The sequence below is a fragment of the Crocodylus siamensis genome, chromosome 3 (assembly GCF_052110815.1).
Source record: "Crocodylus siamensis isolate JL-2025a chromosome 3, ASM5211081v1, whole genome shotgun sequence".
Classification (NCBI taxonomy): domain Eukaryota; kingdom Metazoa; phylum Chordata; order Crocodylia; family Crocodylidae; genus Crocodylus; species Crocodylus siamensis.
The window spans coordinates 91,068,021-91,087,117 of record NC_143397.1 but is presented as its reverse complement, the minus strand read 5'-3'; the positions used below and the strand labels follow the sequence as shown (position 1 = coordinate 91,087,117).

At 46.1% G+C, this 19,097-nt stretch overlaps 1 protein-coding gene across 4 annotated transcripts in view; it reads left to right on the top strand.

The window, feature by feature from the left end:
- Positions 1-19,097, top strand: part of FOCAD (focadhesin) — a 257,789-nt gene that overhangs the window by 78,822 nt on the left and 159,870 nt on the right. For 3 of the 4 annotated variants that reach the window (XM_090038791.1, XM_090038792.1, XM_090038790.1), the window contains exons 8-11: positions 21-227; positions 2,528-2,615; positions 3,542-3,744; positions 13,962-14,219. In XM_090038791.1, coding sequence (XP_089894917.1) covers positions 21-227; positions 2,528-2,615; positions 3,542-3,744; positions 13,962-14,219 — 756 coding nt within the window. The remainder of the gene's footprint in view (positions 1-20; positions 228-2,527; positions 2,616-3,541; positions 3,745-13,961; positions 14,220-19,097) is intronic. The other variant, XM_090038793.1, reaches the window with a different exon arrangement.

Below are 19,097 nucleotides of genomic sequence, written 5' to 3'. Positions count from 1 at the left end.
CATATGTCTTCTGCCTACAGATAAAAGACTTGCCACAAATTACGGAAGTATTGTTGTTTCTAGAAGACTTATTCCAGAGTCTACTGCGCTACCCTGTATTTTGGAAACTCCAGTTGTCCCAGCTTTGTCTTCAGGTTTTATGCTTCTGTGAGGTGTGTCTGGACATAACAGGGGAGTGTTCATCATTGATTGGCCTACTAGAACAGAACGTTGAGCTTTTGCAAGAGGTGAGATTTGGGAAGAAAATACAAAACCTAGTCAAATGGAAGGATGGTTGCCACTTTAGCAGTGGTGTTTCAAAAGAGATAGATATACACAGCGCTCACCCAGATCTACTTGGTTTGCCTTGGAAAACACTGGAAATAGCAGTTTCTTGTGGTATAAAACAACTGCTTTCAGGCTTTCAAAGTCTGAGAAATTGAGGTCAGGACACTTGAAATTTTGACACCCCATCCTGTTTGCTGTTTCACTTTTCCATTTGATTTGTGACCTGCTTTTGGTGGCAGTTGGAAGCTCTTTGGCAAACTATGCATTTGTACTCTCTGGATTTGTAAAATCCTTTGTTTTCCAATGGTATGAAGCATTATCAGGTAGTTGTTTGGGTTCCTGAATGTATTGGCTGGTATCTCTTTCATGTTGGAATTATGTGGAGATTGTAAAGACTAGGTAGGTACCTATTCATATTTTAATTTCCAAACATTTGTTAGGTAACTTTTTCACCTTTACAGAAAACTTCAAGGAACTACATAATATCTGCCTCAGCTTTTTGTCTTTGCCATCAAGGCCCAGTTAATTTAAATGAAAAAGTTCTTGGATTTTCACCTTTTTATTGCACTTCATTGCTTTTTGTGATTGGCCGACATTTTTGGATCTAGCTATACCTGTGGAAATCCTTGGAAGGATCAAAAGAAAACTACTTTTGGTAGAACTGTGTGTGTATAGCACAGTTTGCATGTTTAGAAAGTAAGGTGAATTAAAAGTCAAGATTTCTTTTTCTAAATTAAAATCCTTTTTAAAATAGCTTTTCTATTGTTAGAATATATATATAAAATACCCAGCCTACCCTTGTAGGGTTTTTACCCTGACAAGGAAGAAGCAACATAGGCTTGAGTTCTATGAAGTCTCTGTTGGTACTGATTTCTATATGAAAAGCACTCAATTACTGCAAGGATTTGGTGGCAGTATAAAAACTTAAGGTAAGATACATTTTTAATTTTAGTTGATTTTTTTTTTTTCTAATTTTAAATAAAAAAATATTGTATATGATACTTACTTTTTCAGTCGTAAATTATTACATTTGTACTTGACTCTTTAGTCACCAAGTCAAGATCTGCTTTGACCTTTGGGTAAGTGCTCAATCAATGTTAGTATTTCCAGTGAATGGGACGTGTCTAAATCATTTAATTGACTTCTAAAATCTCAACATCCAAAGCTTAACTTTAGATTAGATAATTTTGAAAAAACATGGCTTCTGTGTGTGTGTGTGTGTGTGTGTGTGTACATTTTATATATATATTTTTCAAATTTTGTATATACAAGTTCCCAGTAACTGTTAGTGTACTGAGAGACTAAATGACATTTCTGTATTAACACTAGAAGTTTTCTTTTGATATGTGATGGATGTCATGCCTTCAAAGAATAGTAGTTGATAGTGCTGGTGACAGCCATGGCAAGATCTGCCCTGGGCAAAAGCCAGTGTTCTGGCTGGGGGCCCCCTGGGAACAGCTCCAGGTGCTGCAAGGGACAGGACAGCTCCCAGAGCAGCTCCCTGCTTGTAGAAACCATGGGAAAATCTCCAGTTCCTGTAGGATGAGCAGCAGCTACTAGAGCTGCTCCCCTCTCTGCAGGAAACCTGTGAACAGGGGTTGTTTCTCAGGGCTGTTCCCGTGGTTCCTGGACGTGGGTTGGGGGGAGGAAAACAGGAGGCAGCTCTGGATTGTAGCAGCGTTCTCCCTCTCCGGCTGCCTGGGAATTCTTTAAAGTTTCTGGCTGGCAGGCAGCTGGAGAATGCCTCCTGCAGCAGAACTCTAGGCAGCCTCAGACCAGTTTGGGGCAGCTGTCAAGCTACCCTGGAGTAGGAAACTTTGAAGGGCTCCTGTGCAGCCCAAGACTGAGGAAGGCCACTGCAGTGGCAGTTTCTAGTCTCAACCAGGTGCTGCCAAAGCAGGAACAGCTGATTAGACAAGCCAAGCCTGTCAGTGAGCATGTCCTGCTCACTGGGGAGGGGGGAGTGGGGAAAGAGCAGCCCCTGGTTGGAGAGCATGCCTTTGTGGCAACTTTGTTGCGCTCCAGTCAGGGAGCTATTCATGTGCGTCTGCCCATAGTGCTCTTGTTTTTCTAGTGCTACAATCTTTGTATTGGAACAAAAATGTCTGTCAGAGTCCTTAGTTTACAGGTTTTGAGCAGGCAGAGTGTGTTCAGTATGCTGTGGATGGAAACACATCATACCCTAATATCATGGCTGTTTATTTCTACCTCTCACCCTTCCCAAATACAGAAGTCTTAAAACATTTTTTTCCCCCTTTAGGATTTTCCTGTTGAACAGACCATAATTGGATTAGGATTGCTTTTGCTACGGACTCCAGCAAGTCAGCAAAAACCCATTTTGAATCTAGGTAAAGGTCCACTTGTTATATCTAGTTTTTAAGACTGTAGCTTCCTGTTTGTTTCTTTTAATTAAATTTCAGGTTTTGCCTTTTGCAGTTTGTCTTCTCAGAAGTTAGATGAAGTGGTTGATATATTCTTTGTGTTAAGCTGGAAATCTTTATTAACCAGTAGAAGTTAGATATGCTGAAGCCAAAGGCAAAAAGAGATTTCTTCTCTATCTCCTATCATGGAAATTAATGTTTTCTGGCTTGTTTTCCAACTCTATTAGACAGTTTGCATTTTTTAAAGCCAGCAGCAGGGTGTTCTTTACAGAACCTGGTACTTCAGAGCCAGTTGTTGGGGATCTTTCAAGGCACAGTGGAAAGACTTTTTTTGTTTGACCGGACTTTCAACTTCTTGTTTTAGTAATAGGGAATGGATTCTAGTAACTTCATTAACAAGCAGGGGTTTTGGTAGATTCCATTATTGCATTTCTTGGAAGTTGGGTTTCTTGGTATAAAGCAGAAGTGTAAAACAGCTGGCTCATGAAGCTGCTTTATCCATCCTGCAGGCCTCCTGGAGGTGCAAGGAATTTGGGAGTGGAGCCCACCAGTGTATTTTGGGGTACAGAGCCCCTTTGGGGATGCATTTTAGGGGTGGTAGCATGGGCGATGGCTGCATTAACTTGATCGTGCTTCCATTGCCACTGGAGGTGGGTCCAGATCCAGCCTGGGGAGCCCAATGAGTTTGCTTTTGATGTAAAGGAAAGGAATGTGCATGTCTAACCCAGTAATGGTGTTGTTGCCACACAATAGTTTGTATTGTGGCACAGTATGTGTATTGTACCTATTTGAGACTGGTGCTGTGCTAGACGAGTGTGTTTCTTAGACAATGCAGATCATGCTGAAAACTATAACTGCTTTTTCTCGTCTACTTTTTTCTCTTGTTCTAATAGCCTGCAAGCTCCTTTCCTGTTCAGAAACACAGAAAATTCCAACCACATCCCTTGTCTTGGTGATGCCTGCGCTGCAGATCTTATCTTCTACAGCAGTTGAGGACTGCATATCACAGGAAGATGCTGGTTCCACTAGGCAACAGTTGGCTATAAATCTTTTGGAAATGGTACAGCAGAAAAGCATGAAAGGTGGAAAGCAATTGGTAAAGTTTTGCATTCAAGCTTTTATCCTTCTTTGGGGCAGGCAGAGGGAGAATTTAACAGTTTTATTATGTTGTTACATGTAGTCATTTACATTTAAAGGATGAGAGAGGCTGTGTGTGCTATCATTTCTGTTTGGGAACAGTTCATAATAATAATAATTATTAGTGTCAGTTCTATCTGTGAAAATACTTTTCTACAGAATTTTATGGTTCTTGAATTGGCCCCTTTCTTTCCCACAGTTACAGTCTACTATTTTCTCGTCTTTGTTGAAGAATGGAAGAGAACAGCAACAAAGACAAAAGGGAAGTTTGAAAATAGCATACTTGGAACCATCGTGTGCTATTTATTTAAGAGTAGGCATTTGAGAAATCTTACCCATATCCACTCTGCGGATCCTGAGAGTACATGAGAGCTGCCCATTCTCTGATCCTTGTGATCCAGGCTTCAACATTTAGAACTTCATAGATTTCATAGACATTAGGGCTGGAAGGGACCTCGGGAGATCATCGAGTCCAGCCCCCTGCCCAAAGGGCAGGAAGTCAGCTGGGGTCATAGGATCCCAGCAAGATAAGCATCCAATTTACTCTTGAAGGTGTTCAATGTAGGCGCTTGAACCACCTCCGCTGGCAGACTGTTGCAGACCTTGGGGGCTCGGACAGTAAAGAAATTCTTCCTTATGTCCAGCCTGAAACGGTCTTGCAGGAGTTTGTGACCGTTCGACCTCATCATCCCATGGGGCGCTCTGGTGAACAGATGTTCCCCCACATCCTGGTGGTCACCTCTGATAAACTTGTAGGTGGCCATCAGATCACCCCTGAGCTTGTGCTTTTCCAGGCTAAAGAGTCCCATGGCTCTCAGCCTGTCATCGTAAGATCTGTTTTCCTGACCTCTGATCATGCGCGTGGCTCTCCTCTGGACTCTCTCAAGCTTCTCCACATCCTTTTTGAATTGTGGAGCCCAAAACTGGACGCAGTACTCCAGCTGCGGCCTCACTAAGGCCGAGTACAAGGGGAGAATGACGTCCCGGGATTTGCTCGAGAAGCATCTATGGATGCACGCCAGCATTTTGGTCGCTTTACTAGCCGCAGCATCGCATTGGAGGCTCATGTTCATCTTGTGGTCAATGATGACCCCCAAGTCTTTTTCTTCTGTAGTGCTAACCAACGTAGCACTGCCGAGCCTATAAGGGTGCTGCAGGTTTTTCCTCCCAGCGTGGAGAACCTTGCATTTTTCAGTGTTAAACACCATCAGGTTCTCGTCTGCCCATTTGCTGAGCTTGTCCAGGTCAGCCTGGATCACCCGCCTATCTTCTGGCGTGGATGCTTTGCCCCAAAGTTTGGTGTCATCGGCGAACTTGGCCAGTCCACTCCTGACTCCAATGTCCACATCGTTAATGAAGATGTTGAACAGTATGGGTCCCAGGACAGAGCCTTGAGGGACCCCACTGGTCACAGGGCACCACGATGAGTGACTGCCATCAATCACAACCCTCTGGGTCCGACCATGAAGCCAATTTCCCAGCCAGCGGATCGTGGTGGAGCCAAAGCCACAACCGGCCAGTTTGGCCAAGAGGTGATCGTGGGATACCAGATCAAAAGCTTTTTTGAAGTCAAGATATATGACATCAATCTCTTCTCCCTTGTCCAGGTGATAGGTCACCTGGTCATAGAAGGAAATGAGATTGGTCAAACAAGACCTACCCGCAACAAACCCATGCTGGCTATCCCTTAGGATGTTAGCCTGGGCCAGTCCCTCAAGGATGGCCTCCTTAATAAACTTTTCTAAGATCTTCCCCAGGATAGAAGTCAGGCTAATGGGCCTGTAGTTAGCCGGATCCACTCTCCTCCCTTTTTTGAAGATCGGCACCACATTGGCCTTCTTCCAGTCTTCGGGCACTGCACCAGAGCGCCAGGAGCTCTCAAAGACCCGTGCCAGGGGCTGGGCTATGACGCTCGCCAGCTCCTTGAGTACCCTGGGGTGCAGGTTGTCAGGACCGGCTGACTTGAAGGTATCCAGCTTCTCAAGGTGTTCCTTCACGAGGTCAACATTGATGGAGGGTAGGGGATCCCCCTCACCCAGATTTCCCTGTCCCATAGCAGGCATGTGCATCCCGTGTGACTGATGAAAGACTGACACAAAGTACCTATTTATTAGGTTGGCTTTTTCCTGGGCGTCAGTTGTCAGTTGCCCCATCTGGTTTAGCAGGGGTCCAACATTGACCTTGCTTTTCCTCCGGCTCCTCACATATCTGAAAAAGGACTTTTTGTTGTCCTTGATGCCTTCGCTTCATTTGTCTCTTCATAGTCCTTTTTCAGTTGGTACTGGAGTCTGCCAAGAGTGATAGTACAGCTGAGTTAGGAAAACATTTCTGCTTCTATGTCTAATATTCTCTTCTCTTAGGCCTTGTCTCTCCAGAAGTTCATAAAAGTAATAGGTGAAAATGCAGCCAATATGCCAGGTTAACAGAAGACTTATAAACTTTCAGGTTATTGGGAGCCCCTATATCAAGAAATAGAAGCTTAAAGATTAACTTAACTTGGAAATTAAATGGTCTTCTCTCCATTGTAGAACACAGAAACTCCCGAAGGTCTGTGTCAGTGGGCACTGAGTGAAAAAATAATGTCTATAATTGAATTCTTTTGGAGCATATTTTCTGTGCTTTACCCAGTACCTAGTCCTGAGTTACTCAACCCTCACTTTGTGGACCAAATCCAGCCTACAGAGCCATGGTATTGAGTCAGGAAAGTTGGTAGCGTGGGAGCAGTGCCATTAATACTGCCATCCTTCTCTGCTGCCAAATTACCAAGCCCCGCATAGCTGGATTGAAGCTGGGCTGGTGTAGGCAGTTGCCACGCAACCAAATTGGGGCCAGGCCCATGTACCCTGCACATGGGATTGGGCACCCACTGGCCGGATCCAGCCTGTGGATGGACTGGGCACTGTCCAGCTGGCCTGCAGGGTAAAAATGTTGGGCACCACTGACCTAGTGTAATAGCTGCAGGTCATCAGAGGACACAGGGAACAAAATGCTATATAATGGTTTTTGGTTTTTTTTATAAAGAGAGTTTTGCTATTTAGCTGCTGCAGTGTTCTCCCTACCTCCAAACAGGAGGTTTCTCTTCCATTAATGTAGAGGTTTCCATTGTCTGTAGCTTTTTAAATATTCAGCCTCTAAGCACTTCATGGTGGCAAGATTGGTCAATATCAGTCTTGAGAAAAGTTTGTGCTTCAGTAATGCATGTCAAGAGATGCAAGGTAGAATCTGTAGGCTGTAGCAGATGTGTGCTATTGTTTGTTGACAGTGTGATATCCTGTGGTTCTACAACCAAAAATTCAGCATCCTGTTATTTTGGATGTTGTACTGTTCCAACACACTTGCTCAGTGAATTTGTGCATCAGGGACAAATTGCTAAGAGAAAATCCTTTGTAACAGACACTTCTCACATAAACTTTCACAGCTTTGTACTCTTATCTCCTGCTTATTGGTGAGAAAAGCGAGCGTGCTTCTACAGACAGGTCTCTGAGTTACAGGATTCATTAACAAATGTAAAGGTTCTATCCCTTGTAGTTCAGTTGTGTTGCTCCCTCCCCCCACTTCCCCCCTAAAAGCAGTAATAACAAAAGGACAGTAAGAAGTCCTTTTTGAAATACATAGGAGGTAAAAAGAAGGTCCCGGGTAATGTGGGGCCCTTGCAGGACGCGTTGGGAAACTTGGTTGTCACACCAGACGACAAAGCTAACATGTTTAACGATTTCTTTGCCTCCGTCTTCCTAAATAGGGACCAAAACAGCCACCTCCCTGTTGGGCCCCCCTCGGGCCCCCGGGGAGGCACACCTAGGCCAAGGGTTAGCGAGGATTTAGTTAGGGAGCTTCTCGAGGGGCTGGACGTTTTCAAGTCAGCCGGCCCAGATGATCTCCACCCTAGAGTTCTAAAGGAACTGGCCCAGGTCATTGCAAGTCCCCTGGCATGGCTTTATGAGCACTCGTGGTGTTCTGGAGTGGTACCAGAGGACTGGAAGAGGGCCAGCGTGGTTCCCATCTTCAAAAATGGGAGGGGGGATGACCTGGGAAACCATAGGCCGGTTAGTCTTACCTCGATCCTAGGCAAGCTGTTTGAGAAAATTATTCTGGCACACATCCAGGAGGGGCCAGCAGAGGACTGCATGCTTAGGGGCAACCAGCACAGGTTCATCAGTGGCAGGTCCTGTCAGACCAACCTGGTGGCCTTTTACGATCAGATCATTAGATGCAGGGGTAGCAGTGGACATAATCTTCCTGGACTTCCGGAAGGCTTTTGACACTGTCTCTCACCCTGTTCTCATTAAGAAACTGGAGGGCTGTGGTGTAGACACTCACACAGTCAAATGGGTCACCAACTGGCTGGAGGGCCGCACCCAGAGGGTGGTAGTGGATGGGTCCTTCTCAACCTGGAAGGACGTGGGCAGTGGGGTTCCGCAGGGCTCGGTCCTTGGGCCTGCACTGTTCAACAACTTCATCAGTGATTTGGACGAGGGGGTAAAAAGCATCCTGTTCAAATTTGCTGATGACACTAAGATGTGCACACTAGAAGGAAGCAACAGGATACAATCAGACCTAGACAAGTTACAAGGGTGGACGGATGAGAATAGGATGGGTTTTCAACACAGACAAGTGCAAGGTGATGCACCTTGGGAGGAACAACTGTAGGGAACTCCCCTCTTGTCAGCACGGAGGCGGAAAAGGATCTTGGAGTCGTCATTGACTCCAAAGTGAACATGGGTTGGCAGTGTGGGGATACAGTTAGGAAGGCCAACCGTACCTTGTCATGCATCCACAGATGCATCTCGAGCAGGTCCAAAGAGGTGATCCTCCCCCTCTATGCGGCACTGGTCAGGCTGCAGTTGGAGTACTGCGTCCAGTTCTGGGTGCCACACTTCAAGAGGGATGTGGACAGCATGGAGAGGATCCAGAGGAGGGCCACTTGCATGTTCAGGGGGCAGCAGGGCAGGCCCTATGATGAGAGGCTACGGGACCTGAACTTGTTCAGCCTCCACAAGAGAAGGCTGAGGGGGGATCTTGTGGCCTGTTATAAACTAGTCAGGGGGGATCAGCAGGCATTGGGGGAGTCACTGTTCCCCCGAGCACCTCCAGGAGTGACCAGGAATAACGGTCACAAGCTGGCAGAGGGTAGGTTTAGGTTAGACATCAGGAGGCGCTACTTCACAGTCAGGGCGGCTAGGGCCTGGAACCAACTTCCAAAGGATGTGGTGCAGGCTCCTACCCTGGGGGTGTTTAAGAGGAGGTTAGATGAACACCTTGCTGGGGTCGTTTGACCCCAGTACTCTTTCCTGCCATGGCGGGGGGTCAGACTAGATGATTTGTTCAGGTCCCTTCCGACCCTAGAAACTATGAAACTATGAAAACTGAAATCTGTAGTTCTGCCAGTAAAGACTGTATTTTGTCATTGCTCGTGCACTTAAGGTTTGTATCCAGTGGAAGTTACCCAGCTAGATTTGTGCAAAGCAGTGTTTAAGCTGGCATGGAAGTTTGAATCTGCCAGCCCTCCACTCCCTACAAAGACTTGGTATACTTCAGCTTTTTTAGTCTTTCCTTAATTCAACCTGAAGCAGTGAAAACTAGTGGCATAAGCATTTATGCTTCCCATTCCCAGTCCTAGCAGCTGTTCTGTGGTGAAAAACTCCCTGAGGCCTGATCCCAGTTTTCAAGCTCCGGAGGGAGCTTAAGCCACTCAGAATTTTGTAGGAGCAGACATGTTTACAGTAACACCAAAAGATCCCAAACTCTTTCAGCCACATTCTGCTTTTAGAAAAGCCTATGGAAAAACAGCTGGAGTCATTTGAGAGCCCTGGATACACTGAAGGGAGAATTGAGCTGTAAATTATCTCATTGGACAGAGGGACGGTGTTCTGATGGTTTAATTTTTCATATATGGTAGCTATAATGGAATAAATATTAGATCAAGTTAATTTTGATTTGAATGCTGTTCTAAAAAAGGTCAGTTAAAGTACAGGGGTATTATCCTTCCCATTATCCAAAATGAATTTACATTACATTAAACAATGTGATTAAAATGAAACTGTCATTTTTGGCAGAATGGCTATAGCTTCTCATTGAAAATATCTCTTCCACTTGGAACTTCAAGGGTAAATAGGTCTTACCTGGGGGTGAAATACTTGAGATGGGCCAGCTTTTAATCTCCAGCTGGAAAACTTCTTTCAGATGCTTTCTTGATCTCCTTAATATTGAATGTGTGGTGCCCGTAAGTGTTCCCTCTGAACTATGATTTATATATTGGATTTGGAAGAACATTTACAAATGTTTTCTTTTATAAGTGCATGTAGTATTGCTGTGATGTGAATGTCTGATTTAGATAAATGACTAATTTAATGGTTTGTTTGCTTTAAAACACAAATGGAACTTTCCATGAACTTCAGAACAGGGTAGGCATAGTTAATAATTCCTTGTTGGGTTTTTAACTTTTTCCTGCCATTTCCCAGCCTTACACAATGCAATCTGCCCTGGAACCTGAGAAGGTAGAATGACTAGTCTAGTTTCATTGCCTAGAGTTGGGTAAAATACAGAAGGTAAATCAAAAAAGTGAAATTTGTCAAAAACAGTTACATCAGCCATGATTATTTAGGGTGTTTTTACTAAGAGTTAAGGGAATTCCTTTTTAAATTGTATCTATCATTCATAATTCATAGATTCATAGACCTCAATAGGGACCTCAATAGATCATCGAGTCCAACCACAGGAAAGAGACAGGAAAGAGTGCTGGGTTCAGATGACCCCAGCCAGATGCCCATCCAACCTCCTCTGGAAGACCCCCAGGGTAGGGGAGAGCACCACTTCCCTTGGAAGCCTATTCCAGATTTTGGCCACTCTAACTATGAAGAAGTTCCTCCTAATGTCCAGTCTAAATCTGCTCTCTGCTAGCTTATGGCCATTATTTCTTGTGATCCCCAGGGGCGCCTTGGTGAGTAGAGCCTCACCAATTCCTTCTGTGCCCCCATGATGAATTTATAGGCAGCCACAAAGTTGCCTCTCAACCTTCTCTTGTGGAGGCTGAAGAGGTCCAGGTGCCCTAGTCTCTCTTCGTAGGGCTTGGCCTGCAAGCCCTCAACCATACGAGTGGCCCTTCTCTGGACCCTCTCCAGGTTATCCACATCCCTCATGAAGTGTGGCGCCCAAAATTGCACGCAGCACTCCAACTGCGGTCTGACCAGCATCTGATAGAGGGAAAGTATCACCTCCTTGGATCTGTTTGTCCTGCATCTATCTGCTGATGCTTGATAAAGTGCAGTTAGGTTTTTGATGACTTCTGTCACACTGACGACTCGTGTTCATCTTGGAGTCCCTGGTCTTTTCTAATCTGCCAGTGTAAAGCACCATGGGTCAGTCTCCAAAATGAGTGGTATTTTGCAGAAGCAGAGACTCTTAATAAATTCAAGTTGTATTGTTTCCACTTCAGTTTGGCGGTAGAACCATAATTATCAGTAGGGATAAGGATAATTGCTACCAAATAAAAGGCAACTCCAGGGCAGGAAACTGGTATCATAGTTTCATAGTTTCATAGTTTCATAGTAGCTAGAGTCGGAAGGGACCTAGGTAGATCATCTAGTCCGACCCCCTGCCTTAGCAGGAAAGAGCACCGGGGTCAGATGACCCCGGCAAGGTGCTCATCTAACTTCCTTTTAAAAATCCCCAGGCTAGGAGCCTGCACCACTTCCCCTGGAAGCTGGTTCCAGGCCCTAGCCACCCTGACTGTGAAGTAGCGCCTCCTAATATCTAATCTAAACTTACCCTCCGCCAGTTTGTGACCGTTATTCCTGGTCACTCCTGGCAGCGCACGGGGGAACAGGGACTCCCCCAATACCTGCTGATCCCCCCTGACCAGTTTGTAGCAGGCCACAAGGTCCCCCCTTAGCCTTCTCTTGTGGAGGCTAAACAGGTTCAGGTCCCGTAGCCTATCCTCATAAGGCCTGCCCTGCTGACCCCTGATCATACGAGTGGCCCTCCTCTGAACTCTTTCCATATTGTCCACGTCCCTCTTGAAGTGTGGCGCCCAGAACTGGACGCAGTACTCCAGCTGCGGCCTGACCAGTACCGCATAGAGGGGGAGGATCACCTCCCTGGACCTGCTCGAGATGCATCTGTGGATGCATGATAGGGTACGATTGGCCTTCTTGACTGCCTCCCCACACTGCCGGCCCATGTTCATCGTGGAGTCAATGACGACTCCAAGATCCTTTTCCGTCTCCGTGCTGGCAAGAGGAGAGTTCCCCAACCTGTAAGTGTGGTGCCGGTTCTTCCTCCCCATGTGCAACACCTTGCACTTGTCAGTGTTAAACCCCATCCTATTCTCATCCGCCCACCGTTGCAACCTGTCAAGGTCAGCTTGTAGCCTATTGCACCCTTCTAGTGCACCCACATCCCCCCACATCTTAGTGTCATCAGCAAACTTGAACAGGGTGCTTTCTACCCCCTCATCCAAGTCACTGATGAAGATGTTGAACAGTGCAGGCCCGAGGACCGAGCCCTGCGGAACCCCACTGCCCACATCCTTCCAGGTCGAGAAGAACCCATCCACTACCACCCTCTGGGTGCGGCCCTCCAACCAGCTGGCGACCCATTTGACCGTGTGGGCATCGACACCACAGTCTCTCAGCTTTTTGATGAGGACAAGGTGAGAGACAGTGTCGAAAGCCTTCCGGAAGTCCAAAAAGACTACATCCACAGCAACCCCTGCGTCTAATGATTTGGTGACCTGATCGTAAAAGGCCACCAGGTTGGTCTGACAAGACCTGCCACTGATAAACCCATGTTGGTTGCCCCTGAGCATGCATTCCCCCGCAAGGCCCTCCTGGACGTGTGCCAGGATAATTTTTTCAAAGAGCTTCCCCGGGATTGAGGTCAGACTAACTGGCCTGTAATTTCCCGGGTCCTCTTTTTTTCCCTTTTTGAAGATAGGGACCACATTGGCCCTCTTCCAGTCCTCCGGCACCTCGCCAGAGCACCACGAGTGCTCATAGAGCCGTGCCAGGGGTCCCGCAATGACCTCAGCCAGTTCCTGTAGAACCCTAGGGTGAAGATCGTCCGGACCAGCGGACTTGAACACGTCCAGCTTCTCCAGAAGTACCCTAACTAACTCCTCGCTAACCCTTGGCCCAGGCGTGTCTCTCTCGGGGCCCGAGGGGGGCCCAGCAGGGAGGTGGCTGAACTGGTCCCTACTTAGGAAGACAGAGGCAAAGAAATCGTTAAATATGTTAGCTTTGTCATCTGGCGTGATGACTAAGTTGCCCATCGTGTCCTGCAGGGGCCCCACATTACCCGGGACCCTCTTTTTACCCCCTATGTATTTGAAGAAGGACTTCTTATTGTCCTTAATCCGGGAAGCTAGTCCTATCTCCAACTCTGCCTTGGCCCTCCTGACTGCCCCCCTACATCCTCGGGCGACTATAACATAGTCCTTCTTGGCGATGACCCCATCTCTCCATTGGGTATATGCCTCCCTTTTAGCAAGGAGACATTCCCGGATGCTCTTAGTGAGCCATGGGGGTTTATGTGCCCTCCTGCTCCCTTTGACCCTTGTTGGGATTACCTCCCTTTGGGCATGGAGGATCGTCTCCTTAAGGAGCAACCACTCACCTTCGACATCTGATTCCCTTCCCCTCTGGGTCCTCAGCGCTTCCCCAACTATCCTCCTTAGCTTGTTGAAGTCAGCCCTCCTAAAGTCTAGGGCTGTTGCCTTGCTGCAGCCCTTTGCCACCTTACGCTGGATGGTGAATTCCAGCAAGCGATGATCACTGTCTCCCAGGTGGCCCATCACCCGCAGCCCCCTCACCAGGTCCTCACCCGTGGCCAGCACTAGGTCCAACAAGGCGTCTCCCCTGGTGGGACTGTGCACCTCCTGGGTTAGATGGAGGTCCTGCAGTCTGGCTAAGAACCGACGTGAGCGATCAGACTTGGCTGACTGCTCCTCCCAGCAGATGTCTGGGAAGTTTAGGTCCCCCATGATGACCACATCCTTAGCCCTCACTGCTAACTCATGTTGTTCATTAGTGCCAGAACCCACAAACTAGGATATAAAGAAAATATAATGGTTATTTTTATAGTGTTGGAAACCTCAGATGAAAGATTTGTTTAGGCACTTTGCCTACTTTTCAAGATTAGAACTTGCACTTTCATGGTACTAATCTGGATTTTTTTTTCCAGTCATCCTGCAAGCTTGTCTTCCCTATTACCAGTATTTACAGTTCATTGTATATAACCTGGAAGATCTTGGAGCTTATGAAAGAGAGGTCTACAGTGTCTGATTGGCTGTCTTCCATTAAATCACTGCTACCTAGTACTACTCAAGTCCCCACTCATGCATTTCTTCTACTGGCTTATCTCTTGGTTCAAGAAAATGGAGACAGTCTTCATGCAGTACTGAGTGCCACTACAGAAATAGCCAAAGCAGATTACTCTCAGGTAAAAACTTCCTACTAATGGATTACTTTTACTTATTTGTTTGCATTGTATAGGTGATGTGGTGAAATCTGTGCTTAAGAAAAAAAATCCCTGGTCTTTTCTATTTATTGTTGGTCTTGCTGGAAATTTTTGATGCCTGTTTTGTGAATTGAGAATTAAAATTTACTACTGTAAATTATATCACTGTATCTATGGAATATCACTTGTTATTGGGAGGAGGAATATCTTTCACAGCGCAGAATGAAATAAAATGTAAGATTGAGGGGTGGAGGTGCTTTTTGTTTGTTTACCTCGAAAGTAGTACTCTAAGAATGATTTGTGCTCTTCTCATTTTGCTGGCTGATCAGTGGCTGCCATCTTGAACGTGCCTTTCTGAAGTATCAAATCGCTGAATCTAAAAAAACTTTTAAGTTTGCTCCGGTGTGACTCAGTTAAACTGTACATTTACAGTTTCAAACCTAAAAGTGGTATGGCAGAATGGAGGATCGCTCCTTTGCTTTTTGCTGCTCTGATTTTTAGAGCATAAAATGGGAGGTCTGTGTTTCTAATTCTGGTTCTGATATAGACTTGCTGTGTGACCTTTAAGCTAAGTACAGACATTTGGGGGCATTAGGGGGCAGTTAAGTGGATTCAAAATGGCTGCCCAACACCAGGTAGGTTAGTGAGGGGAGTTGGGGGTCCAACAGGCTGGAAGGGATTGGGGATCAGCTGGGGGGTGGGGGGCAGGTGCTACTCATGGATGGGGTGGAAGGGCGGGCAAGTTCCACAGGTCAGGTAGGAGGGCAGGCATGATCTGTGGGTAGGATGGGGTGGTCTTCCCTCCAGTAAACCTACACCCCCATCCCTTCTACCGCTCTGCCTACTGGGACTGACTTGCTTGGCTCTGGCAGCAGCGAACACTGATAGAAGTGGCTACACCCGGAGTGACTTCTGGGATGGGGGCTGAGAGGGTTGGGTGGTTGGAGAGGGGGGGCAAAAAAAATAGCTTGGTGTAAGTGGGAGTGTGAAAAGAGCAGCCCTAGGGCTAGGGCCAGGGGCTGGGTTTTCCAAGCCCCGGGGCTGCGCAGGGAAAGTGTACAGAAGTTTCATGCACTGGTTTGATATAAATCAAATGAGTTTGATACTGTGTAGATCCAGGTTTATCTTAAACTGGGTTCTGCAATTTTTAGATTGGTTTATGTGCATGGAACTTCTGTACAGTTACAGGTTTAGACTGACTGCTGGTCACTGAGACTGGGTCTGTAAGGGTAAGGTTGGTTCTAGGATGAGCTAAGTTTAAATCAGGTAGCCATTTTCAACCGATTTAACCTCCCCATATGTGTGTACTTAGAATTGGTGAACAGGCCTTACTGTTCAGTCTTTTAAATGGGGTTAATGCCTTTGTGATGGAGCACAGTTGGGGTGCTCACCACGTCAAGGGCTGCAGCAGACTGGGACTAAGCCAGCAGACATGGGAGCCAAGTGAAGTCCCTGAATGTAATTTTTAAGGGGGAAGGTGTATTGCAGAGCACCTTTGGTGTCTGCTACCAACAGGTGCAGCCCCAGCTCTGAGTGGCCATTTTAAGATTCAGGCCAGCAAAGCTGGAGGAAGCAGTCTGCTGCCTGGCACCGAGGAAACAACATCTCCCAGTGGAGCTGCTGCTCCGGTAACACTAGAGGTAAGGGCAAGAGCTTATGGGAGTGACTAGGAGGCTCTTGGTCCTGGGCATGACTTGAAATACTACCCTGCCAGGGAAGGGTGGCCTAGTGGGGCTCCTAGTGGTGAGGGAGCCACCAGGAAATGCCAGGCCATTACCTCCCTGGTGAAAGATGAGGAGGGGTGCCTTAACTGCAGCCCCCACCTTCAGGCCCCGGTGCGAGAGGGGTGGTATGAATGTGGCTTGTAACACATGTTCCCAGATTTACCCAACGCTTTGGGGTGTGCTCATTTATTATTAATATGTTTCTAGGGTCTTGGTAATTCTATCAGTGTGCTGCTTATGTTACTTGAGTTTCTATATGGAGCTGTATTTCTCCCTTCTGCAAGTCCTCACCCCCAATGGAGGGGTGTTGCAGGACTCAGTTTCAATGGGGCTGGGTTCCTCCAGTCACCAAATCAGTCATACAGACAAACACACACAGGTTAACGTGACCCGCCTGACCCAGCCGAGTTGATCAGCATGGGCAGGCTGACACCCTGATATGCCAAGAATCAGTTCATCAGAGCAACAATACACTGCAGTCAGACACAAGTACACAGGTAAACAGAATACCTTCTGAACCTGGCTGGGTGTCCAGCTGACACCCTCATGGTCCAGCATACAGTTCATTAGGGCACGTCTGAGTCAAACTGGGTCAGGCAGCCTGTACAAGCTGATTTCCTTATGTGTTTCAAGCTCAGCATGTCCCAATCTTTAGCTCTTGATGAGCAGACCCCACAGTATTTTTGGGCTACACAGGGATCTTTAGCTTAGGTAAAAGAAGCATTGCTGCAGAGCACGTGAGGAAGGAGAAGTAGAGAAGGGAAAATATACCCAGTTACCACCAGTTTGACTATAAAAGTTATTTATTACTAAGTATATGAAATACATAACGGTACTAGTAGTAATAGACATGCAAAGGAAAAACAAACACAAACAATTACAGTATTACCCTGGTTTCACTGAGTATTTTGGGAAACTTAACTCAGGCTTAACTAATACAGTTCAGGAATTTATGCCCAGAGAGAGAAAAGAGAGAGAGAGCTGGGATCTCACCAGTCCAAGGCACTCGGGTTGCAAAGCTGACAGGTTTGACGTTCTCAGCACGATCCTTGAAGGGAGACTATCTGTTTTGTCCAGCCTCTTGAGAATAAAGCGAGTGGTGTGAGAGGGACTTCTCTTCTTGAAGCACATACACGCATATTGCTGCTTTTTACAAATTTTTATACCCTCAGTTCAGCTTCTTCCAGGCATTCTCAATAGTGTAAATAATTGTCTTTTCTATTGACAAGGGGTTATCTGGTTTGGAACATCTCAAGAAACTGATTGATAACCAGGAAACACATAAGGTTAAGGAGTAACCAGACACTTAGGAGCCAGCTTGAAATTCCTATGGATAGCAGATATAGTGATGGGATATCTCCTGGTTTCTTCAGAAACAATAGACAGCTTGCAGCATCAGGATTTTGGATTTTTACTTGTGGACAAGCCTCAGCTTAGTGTGACTTTTTCCATATCTTACTATAGTCTTTTAACAGACTTAAGGCAATTATTGGAGTGTTCATAACCTTTGGGAGGGGAGGACTTCCACCAGTCGTCCCGGGAAAAGTACGGCAACACTTATGGTCAGGGCTCCAATGGGCTGGACGCTGTGATGAACTCTTTACCATTGTTCAAATGTTGCCCATACCCCCTCTGACTCGGTGTCTTGCCTTACTATTCCCTAACCCAGCAACTGAGTTTTAGTCAATCAAGTTTAAATAGGCCTCCCATAGTGGAACCAGGGAATGTACAGCCCAAGATGCCTAGTAAACTTTACTTTTGCTTAGAGAGGTGTGTGTGTGTGGGGGGGGGGGAAGTCCTTTGTAAATCCAGATTAGAACTGGTCTGATAAATGCTGAGCTGGGTGTGTGTAAAGGTGGCTTGATTAGCATTTGGAGCACAGATTCCCCATCATGTAGCGCTCCCCTGCTTCTCGAATCCCAGAATTCACTGTGGTCTCTGCTTCAGGCTTTCTGTTCTCCATCTCCCATGTAAATGAGTTGTCATCTGGTTCCATCTTGGATGCAAATGAGACCTAGGGCAGTTGTTTCACTCTTGTCACCCTTATCTGGAGGGTTTTAGGTACGTCTCCCGCTGCATCTTAATCAGTTTTTGTTGGGGGGGAGGGATTCTTTATGAGTTAGGCAGTCTGCCTCCTGTTCCCCAAGAACATGGAGCTGAGAGGTAACACACAGCAGTGCGAGAGAGACACAACTGTGTTCCTTGATCCGGCGGTGACTGAACAGCAGGTCATCTGCAAGGCTTGGGATGCAGTACAGGGGTGGTTGGAGCTGCATACATAGGCCCAGGAGAACTAGGCATACAAAGGGCAGCCTCCCACTTAATTAAGACCCTAATTTTTTAACAACGAGGCATGGCAAGCGATAGAGTAGGGTGGCATGCCCAGAGGCAGGTGGGAGACTAGCACTGTGGCCTGTCGGGGAGTTCCCAGGTTGCCACAGTCTTACAGGGTATTTTTGAGGATTAAATAGTAAAATATTGAGGCCTTCAATAGAAGCTGCTGTTGAGATATTATGTAGTACTAAATGCTTTGACTATATTTCTCTTGGAATCTTTGGGGGAGTACATTCAATAAATTAATATGGTAGTCTTTGAAACTATTCATTCCAAAAACAGCTTTTCCAGATTCTTAGAGGTTTATACTTTAGCTGTTAGAAAAAACAATGCAATTTAGATTTACTTTAGTTCTGGTTGTGCACAGTTAGAAAAATGACTTTTATTTGTATTCTTGCCTAATAAATACGACTATCACAAGTCAAAAAATTTAGGTGAAGATTGAAAAAACATTTCTTGCTTCTGGTGACCTCATAAATCATTCTACCTGTAAACTTGTGGTTATCAGGATGGCCTCAGAATCCCTTGATGTCTGTAGACTTGCATCTCAAAATTATCTAAATAGTCTTTACTATCTTTGTGTGCTTCACTCCTCCTAAATTCAATCCAGACTTATAGAATACGTATTTACATAGCAGTGTAAGTTAAAACACAAAGAAAGATACCAGGTTGCTTAGTTTAGAAATCATGATGCTTGGTTGTCTTTTTTGTGAATTAGGGTAAGGCCTGTGGCATTAAACAAAGACATTCCAAATTTTTTTGAGGAGGAGGGTCATGGAGGGTGGTGGAAATTTCCAAATCC